Here is a 13,216-nt window from a genome sequence, read left to right on the forward strand (position 1 = left end):
AGTTTAGCTTGTAGTTAATAACCATATTACGACGTGAAGAAAATATTAAGTTGGTTATCCAATTCTGTGTTGGTTTTATTTAAAACAATAGGTAATGTACTCAAACAACTTCAAAAAGAAACTGCAAAAGCAGCCAAAATATCATGCAAATAAAAGCTATGGACAGAATATTGTAACAAAAGGACATTATCTCAGCCTGCAAAACCATTGTCTCAGAGTATTTATCACCTATTTACCTTATCCGTGCTTCATCTTATGATGAAAAGTGATTGACGATGTTGTACCCTTAATCACACAAAGCACTATATTGAGAAACACGTAACACACACATTTAAGGAAGAGGAAACAAACAAGATTGATGACCTGAGTAAAAGATAAATGGATAGACATTTTGTACAGAAAAAAAAACCTCCCCACAGTAACACAGAAAAGGAAGGACTGAGGAAAAATTTAAATGACAGCTTATTATTTTTAAACGATAGTTTCACAACAAAGAAACCAAGCATATAGTGACATCTAAATCTTAACTTATAATGTTATAATTGAGAACTGGTGCAAAGAAATTCCTATATTTTTTTTATGAACCAAGATATCCATATGAAAGAGTACATAACATATGTTAAAACAACCAGACAGTTTGAATCCTTGGACAAATGAAGGCCACGGACAAATGTTGTTAACCGACTCGAGAGGTGATTCGTGTGGGAAGTGTTTGCTCGGAGAGTGCGACAGAAAGAACAAGCACACATATGCGGTCCCCACATCCCTTGCTCGAGGTGTTCAGCACAGAGCAGACACAATGTGCGGTGGGCGCCCGCATGCCTCGAAGGCCGGGCCTGCAGTTCATGCCCGCTACCGACGTTTTCCATTTACCTTAGCGAGTGCTTTTCAGTCGCAACCGTAACGACACTATCGGGTTCTCTGCAGCCGTTACCCCCGCTGCGATAGGCAGAGTGCGTCCTGACAATGTAAAACATTTTGCACGTCACCACAGATGGAAAGGCGAGGAACTCGGAACTGGAAGACGGGCGGGCGAGTTGAGAGGCAAGGAAGAGGGAAGGAATTCCAAAACGTCAAGCATCTACAGAAAATAGTGTACATGTGCCAAAAATAACCAACCCACCATTAGCAGTTAAAAAATAACGATGAAATGATCTGTTTGTCATTTCATTTGCTCCATTTTCAGTCTGGGTACTTAGATAGTTTATTACAAAAGGAAACTGAAACAAAAGCCAAAATCTGAATGGCTTTAAATTTCCAATTTTGACTAACAATCAAAATACCGGTAATTGAAAAAATTGTTGCACCACCAAAACAGGTTTATTAAGTTATGCATTAGAACAAGACATAATGCTTTAAGTGCTGTTGTATGCAAAATTAATAAAGCTTGTGAAATGCAAAATAGTACATATTAGAGAACTACAGCAACTAGAAAGCCCAATGTGAAAGTTCCCCAATCAAGTTCAATGAGTAATGAGCAAGCTAAAAAAGGTGTGAATTAAAATAAGTATGATACACACAGAACTGGAACTGGAAAGCCTATTCAAGCTACAGAACTTCTACCCAATAAAAACTGTGAGCAAAATAAGAGCAGGGATTATAAGAGTTCGATAAACATTTCCCAAGAACTTAACAGTTGCCCAAAAACATACGTAATTTAAAAAAGAAAAATTAACAGGAACACAAGTACATACTGAAAGGCTGGCTCATGTAGAAAGAAACACACCAAAATTTGGAAAACAATTATTTTGCGTGGATGCAAAACATCACAACACAACTGCATATACAAACAAAAATGTGTTTTCTTGGTGTGTGTGTGTGTGTGTGTGTGTCTGTCTTTTCACAAGCATCAGTATATAACTCCTGTCAATTTTTCTCAATTATTATAACTTGTTAGCTTAGAACCCTATGTTTCCCTTTGTTATTTTATTTCAAATATACATGAAAAATTCTGTACTAAATAAAATTCCTGCAAGATCGTAGCATTGCAAGACTTCTGCCCTCACCAACTTAGCCGAGTTTTCTCATGGTATATTTTTCCAGCAAGGCAGTATATCAGCTGATTAGTATATGGTCTGAGATCATAGTGACCTAGTTTTTTATACTTGTATTTTACAATGCTTAATATTCTTGTAAGCAATTTTGATATTTAATCATTTTAGTCATAGAAGCCATTTAACTCCCAATATTTTTATTGGGTTTCACTTTATTTGCATGTTATTATTTGTGTAAATGCCTCTTTCAGTATTTTATCTACTATTAATATTGTTTTTCTGCCTGCATTTTACGTTTAAGTAGGTTTATTTGCAGTCTATATATTCTAGAATAATGTGGATGTGTGCCACAAGACAGCACCAAGTTTCCTGACTTTTTTTTCTTCCAGCTGCTGAGATGTTCTAGTGTGTTCAGTATGTATTCTTATGATGGGACAATCGGCTGATGTTCGCTGCCATGGGAGACTGAAAAATTATCACATTTTTGCACCAGCCAATCAGGAAGAACATTTGTGATTTTTCATGTTTTATTATTTGCAGAAAAGCCTCGTTGCGAAGGTTAGGAAATTTGTACACTGATGTGTCCTTGTACAGTGCTGTGCTGTGATTGGTCGTCGAGGTCACGTGACTGCTTATTCCCTGCATGTTTGTGGGCGGTCAAGTAGCCTCTTCAGTCGTTGTTCGAGTGCTGTGCAGAGAGGTCACTGCATTCTGTGGCTCATAAAAAACATTTATATGAGTGTCTAGAAGCAGATAATTACATGTCTGGGGTCTGGGCCACGCCGCTGCTAAATTTTAATGTTTTACATCATCTTTCCGACCTTTTAAACTAGAATTTGTAGGCCCCAGATGTGCAGCGCACGCACGGATGGTACGTTGGTCAACGGGAACTTTAGTTCCCGTTTATTTCGTACCTAGATGAAGAAGTCGCTAGGGAAATTATTTCATGGAGGCCAGGACTGTGAGTAGTGATAGGCAAAAGAGGTATATGTATTTTTTTTCTTTTCGACACTTTGTGCAAGGACATGTTAATTTTTTGTCGTGAGAAGTATAAAATTCAAAATCAGTTCAAGCTCTTTTATTTACATTCAATCAGTAACAGTTTTGAATAATTAAATAATTATGGACAGAACTTAACACCCAACTACTTGAAATTTCAGATTAAATATTTTTTTTCAGGTGTTTATATATGTGCACGGAATGATTGTCGTCTTAGCCCAGCACGATTTCAACTCATTACAAGACAAAACTTTTATGTAAAGTAACATTTTTTCACTATACTACTATGATCAAAACAAAACCGAAGTTTAACTGCACTACTGTTTTACAATTCTTACTTTATTCAAGCTGAACCATATAAAAAATGGTTTAAAACCAAATTTCCACTTTGTATGTTAAAACCTTATTCAATAGCCATAGGACATTTTTAAATCTTATCAAAAATTACTTTTGTTTCTCAAAAAAAAAATATGGAACCAAAATGACCCATAGAGGCAACTTCACTCATCAAACCTACACCTATTTCACTCACAGCCTGTATACTTACCCTTGTCTGTACATTCATTTCATCTGTAAGTACAATTAAAACAAATAGAGAGGGTTTCTAGCTCAAAGTTTCTAGTGCAAGCCTTGGCAAGTCCCTAATGCACATGCTAGCATGACAACACCTGCACCCCAGACACATGCCTATGCTTATTACCCAGGGTCATCATGCAGACCACAATGCCCATGTGATAACCTCACAAACAACATGCAGTCGATGTAGCCAAAATTTTCATCTCCTCTTTCACTGTTGCATTCAAGTCAGATAATTTATCCATTAACTTAAGCTTAGGCCTTTGACTTCACTCCTCTCACAAAGTACTATACTACTTGTCTCCATAGGACAATACTGTCAATATTTAATCTAACACAACCATGATAAATACAGTAAGTCCTTTCTGTTGTCTGAATATGATAGGTTAAAACTTTTTTTTAATTCATGCTTTTTGAGATTGTTTGTTTAATAGAATTTTATGTGTCATGATTATTATTAACAAAGGCTTAAAGCAAGGGCAAATCCACACTTTAAGAAACGGTGTATGTTTCATAAATTAAATTTCTTTGGTCACCACAGAAATAAATTAACAAGTTTTTTTACTGAGAGTAATTATAGGTATTGTTAATTTTATTTCATTCTTGGCTAAGAACACAAACTTCCTTTGGATCTGAAACCAGATTGCACACTACAACCATTGAAATAAAATTATCCCAGATTGTGAGATTTTAAGATCATTTACATAAAATAAACTAATTCCATAGATTAAAAAATTATATTCACTTGTGTAAATATCATAGTCACTTTTATTTAGAAGGTTGAACCAGGACACAGGCTAAATCTTATGTAACATTAAGAAGTAGCTTGTGATCAGTTAAAATATAATTCAACATAGAATTTTTAAAATTCTAGTACAAAAATGTACATCAAAATATATTTGTACATGTTATTTTTAAATGCTTACATCTTAAATACTTAAAATAGGAAAGAGAAAAAGCAATATAAAGAATAAACCAAACATGACCAGCATATTGGACATTGCTAAACATATTAAGTTAAGTCCAACTTCTTGATTTCTTGTTTAACATTATAAGATCAGCAAAAAAAAAAAAAAAAAAAAAAAAAATACGTTCTCATCAGAAAAATCAAATTCATTTTATAAGATATATTTTAACATTCAATAATGATGACTATACCCCATAGCTTGCTAAACCACCACTTCAGGTATATTAATATATAGGTATTAAAATATCAATGGATTACAGGACTTTCAAGCCAAGTAAAAGAATTATTTACATTTCAAAAATGCTCTTGTTTCAATAGAACTTGGAGGATTATGAAAGTACATAAGAGTAACAGGGTAAATTACAACTGTAGCCCTCTTTAAGTGAAAATAATTATGAAAAAATTAGGACAGAAATATCACCCCTTGCTTTGCCACTTCAGCAATGACTTAATTACTTCAAACATTTATTTCTGCTTTACATTTGTAACTAATTGGACTAATTTGTAATTTGCTTGACTTTTGGGTCGTAGCCACGTCTAAGACAAAAGATTTCACCGACGTTTCAATCGCATCTGATTTGCCAGACAGCCTGACCAACCAGAAGAGAAGAGGCCACCGATTGGCCAGCAGCCCCAACCAATCACAGAGGTCCAGCTCTGACTGGCAAAACCAACCAACCTATCAGAAGAAAGGAAAGCTCTGATTGACCCACAGCTGCAGCCAATCAGGAAACACTCCCTATCAGCTGAATCGAACAATCCACATTTGGTTATTTTGGACTCGGCAAGCCCAAAAATAGATTATTCGAACTATCTGCACCAAATTGGTTATTTTGAACTCGGCAAGCTATCCCGAAGACGGTGATTGCAAGATCAATCGAAAAATCGGTGAAATCTTCGCCTTCAACGCGGCTACAACCCGGAAGCCATTGGTTGGAAAAGCCTGCGATCCTTGTTAATTTGCATTTATTTTGCTGGCCACTCACTTCAGAAAGGAACAGGCATTCAACAAGCTGTCGACTACGACAAGACGCACATCAGACATCATGCTCCACACGTGCGGGCGGCACACAGCACTAGCCTACGGGCTGAGCGAGGAAGCGCGTGTTTACCTGTGGATGAGGTTTGTGAGCGGTTCTATTAGCTTTTTACCAAGCCGAGGTTCCAAGGGAGTCAGGGCGCCAAACTGAAAAAAAAAAAATAAAAAAATGCGAAAAGGTACGTCAAAACATTGCGAAGACCTCGAAAGGTTGAAGTTACCTGGAGATCAAATCTACCAATGGCTGTGTTAACTTGCGCCCCAATCTTGGTTCCATTTGTGTCAGCACGGCAAACTGTAACGAGCAACACAACGTTGCCACACTGAACACTAATGTAACTTAAGTTAGTTAAGTTACACTTCAGCATTCAGTACTCGGACTTCATAAAGGTGACAAGCTTGAACTTTAATTTATTATGTATCTTCAGTAAAACCCCTTTTATTCATACCCAATATAATTAATATAAATACGCTCATCACTAACTCACTCACTAACTCTGTAACACTGTAAAAATTCTGTTTTCATGCAATTTCAGTGTAACATTTTCATTACTCTTTGCTAATATGTTCCTCCTAGCATTGCTGCCGAATCCGTGTCGCAAAGATAATATGCATAGCGTCATATTTTGAGGAGGCCAATAGTTTTAGCATTTTTCAGTGATAAAGTAGAAAGCCATGGCTTAGTTTGCCACGTTTTGGTCGCACATGTCTGTTTGATATATTTTAAATTGGTGGCCTCCACTTGCAAATATTAATCTACCAACCAACCGTTGTATCAATTATCCAGTGCTAATGATAGTATTAAACTGATCACAAATAAATGTTAAGGCTCATTTGAATTGTAGCATGCTAATGTTGTTTTGAACTCTATTCAATTGAGCACCTTCATATGAGGTTGCCATCCTGTTTTATTTGAATCGAATCCACAGGAAGGAAGATTGAATGACCAGAGACAATTAACATGCAATGTAGTTTTTCAAGAGGTTCTTCATTATAAACATTTTTTGTGTGTATATTAAATTAAAATGTTTGTTATATTCATCATTTTTTCAACAGGCGCAGTAGGCACCTTAAAACTAACTAGTTTTAAATATTCTCCTACATTATGCTACTTTTTTGCTGAACACATCAAATGCTTATATTACCCTATGGCAGAAATAAATCAAGTTATAAAAGTTTTGGTGCCAGATTTAAATTACCTATGTATTGGTGGGGATAATACATTAACACTATTTACAAAATAATGCAAATAGTTACAGTAATATTGTGAACTGCTAGTCCACCATAAAACATCTGTATTAGTAAGTTTTCAAGTCACAGTTACAAGTTAACAACAAGGTCATTCGAGACAAGAGGACACAGAAGGATAATCGGGGAGGAATCAATGGCCTATTGAAAGGAACAATACAAAATTCTTTATTTACATTCACAAATCATCAACAGCAAGGGCAATACAACAAATGGAGATATACAAGAAAATTGATACTTTGCCGCCATCCCAAGGACACTTTTGTCCTTGGCTTGTACCATTGATCCGTAGCAACTTCAAGACTTATCTGTGAGATTTAAAATGTGTGTGAGTATTTAGAATTTTTTTTCCGCATCATCAAAATTAACAAAGATCTATTTTCTCTCGAGCAGGGAAAAGTCATTTGTGTTTCTAAGAGAACTGTAAGGACCTATTGTAATCATCATGTAATGGCGAACTGTGTTTTTTTTTCTGGTGCAAATCTAAAAAATAAATCTACGTGAAAGTTCTATCAAATCTTTTTTTTTTCAGTAATGACTGCCAAACTAAATTCGTACTGAACCTTGAAATTCAAAACACCGACAAACCTTTTTCTGTGAAATCCTTTTTATTTATTACTTTTGAAGTGTTTCATGAATGTTGCAAGTCAGGTAGTCTTTTGGCCGGGCCAATCAGAGTTGTACTAAGCACTTAAAAAAATTAATTTTTGTCAGTCAGTGAATCTACTGTTTTCAGTGGAACTCATGACAACTTTGTGTCAGTTCGGAGAAACAGACTGCGAGACGAAGCAAGGCTTCAGGTGGCATCGGGCGGCGACTCACCAGCTTGATGATCTTGATGAGCATCCAGTTGTTGGTGGAGGTGGTCATGAGCTTGAAGAACACCGGCGCCAGGCTCAGGTAGTTCTTGGGGTTCTTGCGCGCCAGCTCGCACACCACGTTCACAGCCGCCGACTGAACACCTGCGTCACCACGCACACGGTCACTCCCCCAGGTGTGGCGAGACAGCGCACGGCGACTTTTCAACAGTTACCATTGTACTGTAGTGGGTACGTAACTCTCCGGTAATAAATTTAACAACGCCCAACTACAAAGAAAAACTATATTTTCACCACCTTTTCACAGCTTCTTCCAATTCACCATTACAGTACCGTGCATTTTAGTTTTATTTATACAGTCTCGACGATGCGTGATGATGATGACGATGATGATTAATGGATGGATTGATTAATGAATAATGGATGATTGATTGAACAATAATGATGATGATGATGAAGAAGAAATAAAACAATACAATAATTCTTCCTTGCAGAAATTTGCAAATATTGTTACATTAATTTTTGAACATATAAAACTTCCATGCTTATTAACAAGGAAAACTACCGTACTTAGAGCTGTAAAAATTATGTGCAATTATTCATGCAGGGTTCCCAAACTATTGAAGTAGCTTGGCTTCTGGGTTGTAGCCGTGTCCTAGGCGAATAATTCACCGACGTTTCGGTTGACATTACAGTCGCCATCATCACGGAGCAGTTACCTACTGTTTATCTGGCAAAATAACAGATATGTATAGTAAACTAAAAATTATTATCAAAACACATTCAAAGAATATAGATTTCCCTTGTTATCATTCTGATCAACACTACATAACCAACATTGCCAGTCTGATAAAAAGGACAAATACAGTTGTTTGATCAATCTTTGGTATGATACATTATCAAATGTGATTAAACTAAATACTACGCCTATAGACATTTGAATCTGCTTCAAATTAATACTCAGAAAGTTGTTTGTATTCTTTACACTTTATTAATGTTCGTAAAAATCGGATACGGATTAGTACTAACAGCAAATGAATTTACACACTCAGTTTTAAGACATTAATATACTGCATTGAATGACAAATAACTGATGATGTTTTGTTTTTTACTGATAATTTCCCTGTGTTTTCCAGGTTTCAAACATTATTATTATTATTATTATTATTATTTTTAATTTCCTAAATTTTTCCTGTGCTAACCCTGTTCTGCTCCGAGAGAAGTGTATTTCAATTTACAAAATAACGTCTCGTGCAATGAACATACTGACATATTTCCTCTATGGGGCTGGCATGTGAATCCACAGTTTGGATGAATATTTAGGAAACACTCTGTATAGCTAATGTGAAAAAAATTCTTACCAAGCAAGAAAACTTAAAAGCAAACCTTTACAAGGGTGTTTCACTTGAAACCTTCACTCCAGTAACTCATCTCCACAGTAGGTACCGTGCAAGACGCTGGTATTCAGTGAAACATCAGAGCGTTGTGACGGCCCCACGGGACAACGGGCGCAGGATGACATTTTACGAAAATTAGATCCCATGGGTGGTTAAAACCAGGCAACAGTGGGTACTTTGTCTGCATGAGAACAGGATTTTGCATTGTTCATGCCTTCTGCATCTCCATGGCAACGGGCATCGCGCGGCAGTGGCGTACCCACAAGGAGGGGCATGTATAATGAGCGGCGCAAGAGTGATCTGCCTGTAGACTGCCGTGGCGAAGTACGGGTACATCAGTTGTAAGTTGCGTGCACGAGCCGGGAAACCATCGGTGCTAATCATTTTCTCTCCGGTACATTATACAGCATTGTAATAAATTTTCACCGAATTTTTTTTTATTTACCATTACTGTAAATGGGAGATGTAACTTAATTTTTTTCCATTAGTATAGCCGTGCAAAGCCGGGTCGGGCAGCTAGTAGATTATATCCATAATATAGGTCCGACAGTTTGGAGTCTCTTGTCCTGCACTCACCAGAGTCCGGGTCCTCCAGCTTCTCCTTGAGACGCGGGAAGGCCGGCCGCAGCGCCTCGGGGAACCTCAGGAACACTTTGTACATCATGAGGACCGCCTTCTTCCGCAGGTACGGCTTGGTGGACGTCAACTGCAACCAGGCAACCCCCCCGAGACCATCACAATCAGCACTTGAACCAGTCCGGGTGGGATCAGGTCCCTAGGACAGGGGTCGGCAGACTTTCCAGCGAGATCAGCCAAATATTAAGTAAACAGATTCTCCAGTTGTTTTTTTTTAAGAGCTGCAACATGTATTTTCTCTGTATCTATGGAATTTAAGGATAATAAAAAAAGAGATAAATATTTTACTATCCAACTCAAATTAAAGTCTTAAAATAAAGGCTACTTAGGAAAAAAAACATGTAAATGTAAAAAAAAAAAAAAAAACATATGGTAAATAGAAGAGCTCTACTAATAAAACAAGAAAACCTAAATTATATTAATTACTTATTAAAATAAAAAAGTAGATTATTGCTTATTTTGACGTGCTAATTTTTCTGACTTATCCCTTTCAAAACGTATCCAACCCCGGATACACCCCTGGTACTGATTTGACGAACTTTGCTCGAGAAACTAACATTGAAACAATTTGGCTGTCTTAATGACATAGTTAATATTATTATTTTATTTCTTGAACAATATTTCATTTTTTGACCCCCAGACCTACATTCAGATTCAAGGGTACTCTTCGTGATTCTTTAATAAACAATTAAATTTGGTTGTATTACGAATACATTTAAAATAACGTGCAAAATCGATACATTCAGCAATGCTCCCGAGGAAACGAAGACCGCTGCACATACCGCATGAGCATTTCTCCTGCTACGTGATAGCGAGAACATTTCGCGCACAGAAGAGTTAAAAGGGATCTGCGAGGTGTTGGTGGCGGGAGGGGGGGGGGGGGGGGGGGGGGTTTGCAAAGCGTTGCGCCGAGAGGCGCGTGAGCCGAACGGAAATGCGCGTCGTGTGTTTCCGTCGGTTGGCGACAATGAACGGCCGGCGACTAGCGCTGACGACGCCGGTGGCCCTTCCAGAGCAAGTTCGCTGTTCCGCGCCTGAAAGCCGTGGGGAGACTAGGGACCACGCCCACACGCGCTCTCACCAGGGTCATGATGTCGTTGGCCAGGTCGCGCGCCAGGTCGGCGCTGATGAAGCAGGAGAGGCTGGACAGCGCCAGACCCGCGTCGTACTGGCCCTGGCTGTTCAGGTCCTTGCGGATCATGTTCGTGGTCAGCATCAGCAGCTGGAGCACACCCGTAACAACACGCCTCGCGTCATCGCTCCCGCTCCTGGCTCGACACAACTGGGGGGGTGGGCCGACACCAGAGCACCGACTGTCTGGGTCAACTGGAGGCAACCGACCGTCCAATAACATGTACAGCCCTACGACCGACAGACTCACTCACTCGTCTATACCAATTCTAACCCACTTTCAGATGAACTAGACAGGTGTTTGAAAGTTTGCAAACACAACTTGGAGGATTCTAAAGAGTTATATGAATTTAATTTTAAACCCTGAAAACATTTTACAATGGTAAAGCATCTTCAAAGTTAATTAAGACATTTTTTTTTTTTTTAAATCTATTGTGGCTAGTTGGTACAGCATACAAAAAAAAATAGATTGCACCCATTTACAGATTCGGAGGTTGTGGTCCCGTGCATTTTTTTTTCTAATCTCCATCAGTCAAGCCTTAGTTAGATCTACATACTTAAATTCTGTGTAATTTTTACACATTATTTTAGTTTTTACGTGACTGGTAGGTAGAATCATCAAATTTGGCAAATATACCATCCATCCAACTGCCGTTAATCTGCTGTACATGTGAAAAAAAAATATGTAGTATGTTTTTACAATATATGTGATTGAAGTGTAACTGTTCTATAAGTGAGGAAAAAATTTACACTCATCTAACATCATTAACAGTGTGCATCCACACAAATCCTTAGAAAAATCTCCCTGACTTTTCAATGACCAAATTTACAAATTTCTCCTATGAATTTTTTTTTTTTCAAAATAATTCACCTATTCTGCAATCTTCGAAAAAAAACTAAACACAATTCAGCCTCCACCATCACTACAGCTGTACTAGTTTAACCAGATCCTTGCATATGCCCTTTACAGTGTGTATGAGCTGGGGAAAAAAAAACAAATGTGGTCAAAGTCTAGGTAAATGGCATTCCAAAAGCATGACCATTTCCTTCTTAAATTACTACCGCTGAGGAATTTCCAAGACATTTCCAGGTTTAAAAGTAAATTCTCTGACTTTTCCTGATCAATTTTAACTTCCCAGATTTTTCGCTGACTTTCGAGAGTCTGGACATCCTGTGTAACAAATCCTGTGTGCCCCCAACGAGCAAGTAAAAAGACGTAGATCACCTCCGTGTCAGAGTGGAAGCACTGCGAGGACGCCAGGTAACCGATCCGCTTGTAGGTGAACTTGGCCGAGCTCATCACCTCAATGATGTTGAAGCCGGCCCAGCTGATGTCGTAGCCCAGCATCTGCAGCTGTGGTCCAGCCAAGCGCACAGTCCCACGTCACATCTTAGAATACTTACGAGTGCACAAAAAAAGTCTCAAAATTGCTTACATATAGTACATCTTTGAAGGTACACTATGCGTGTTTCGAGAGTATGCCATCAAAGTCAAATAAAGCTACAAAGATTTACCTACTGCAAAACCCATTTAATTAAAGGCAACGTTAAAGTTCTGTACTGTAATGTTTTTATAATTTTTTAAAATTGTATTGTATTAGTATGTAATTAACCTAATAATAATGTATTCAAAGCAACAAAAAAATATTTTTGTCAAGTACCAATTCTAAAACATCCAAGGCCTAAATTTGGCCATTAATTAATATATAAATAAATAATTAATAAATAAATGAATAAATTATGTTAGCAACAACTCACTGATTGATTCCCTAACAAAATGCTTGGATTAAGTTGGTAGTACCATGTTCTATTTGTTGTTCCTGTGGAGGTAGAAAACCTCTTGTAATAATTAAATGCCTCCTTCAACAAAAACATAGCATTAACTATATATGTTGACAAAATTTGTCACAATTTTATCACAGACAAAATTTATGTCACAATTTTATGCCACTTAGTCCAATCAGGGCATACTTTCAGCATTTACCTAAAGTAATCATTAACATTGCGCTCAATTCTTCACTAAAAGTGATAAAAAGGAGTTATATATATTTTTATAGAAAAAAATCTTATTTTGAAAGCTATGCAAGCAAAATATCATGTATTCGCTGTAGAAAATAAACATACCAAAAATTTCTAACAACAATTTTTAAAATTCTACCCCTAAAATATGAAAATTAAGTACATTGGCTTTATAAAGAAAATTTTACATCATCAAATCTAATAAAGTCGAGGGTAAGATCCCACCAATAATCAAATGTCTTTCCAAGTTTTTATAATCATACTGCAAAAAGCGTGAAATTTTTTGTAGTATTGAGAAATCATATTGGGATGTAGATGATGTGCATTAATTTAGATGTATGTTATGATGATAAGTTCCTAATTACAATAAAAAAATATAATTATTTGTTTCA

The 13,216-nt window shown here is 37.1% G+C and overlaps 1 protein-coding gene across 3 annotated transcripts in view; it reads right to left on the reverse strand.

The window, feature by feature from the left end:
* The window catches only part of LOC134536101 (AP-3 complex subunit delta-1), a 63,554-nt gene that overhangs the window by 47,343 nt on the left and 2,995 nt on the right, over nt 1-13,216 (reverse strand). For 2 of the 3 annotated variants that reach the window (XM_063375651.1, XM_063375650.1), the window contains exons 3-8: nt 12,031-12,159; nt 10,756-10,896; nt 9,615-9,744; nt 7,646-7,785; nt 5,649-5,722; nt 874-960 (exon numbers count right to left, since the gene is read on the reverse strand). In XM_063375651.1, coding sequence (XP_063231721.1) covers nt 874-960; nt 5,649-5,722; nt 7,646-7,785; nt 9,615-9,744; nt 10,756-10,896; nt 12,031-12,159 — 701 coding nt within the window. The remainder of the gene's footprint in view (nt 1-873; nt 961-5,648; nt 5,723-7,645; nt 7,786-9,614; nt 9,745-10,755; nt 10,897-12,030; nt 12,160-13,216) is intronic. The other variant, XM_063375652.1, reaches the window with a different exon arrangement.

Source organism: Bacillus rossius, chromosome 10 (assembly GCF_032445375.1).
Source record: "Bacillus rossius redtenbacheri isolate Brsri chromosome 10, Brsri_v3, whole genome shotgun sequence".
Lineage (NCBI taxonomy): Eukaryota > Metazoa > Arthropoda > Insecta > Phasmatodea > Bacillidae > Bacillus > Bacillus rossius.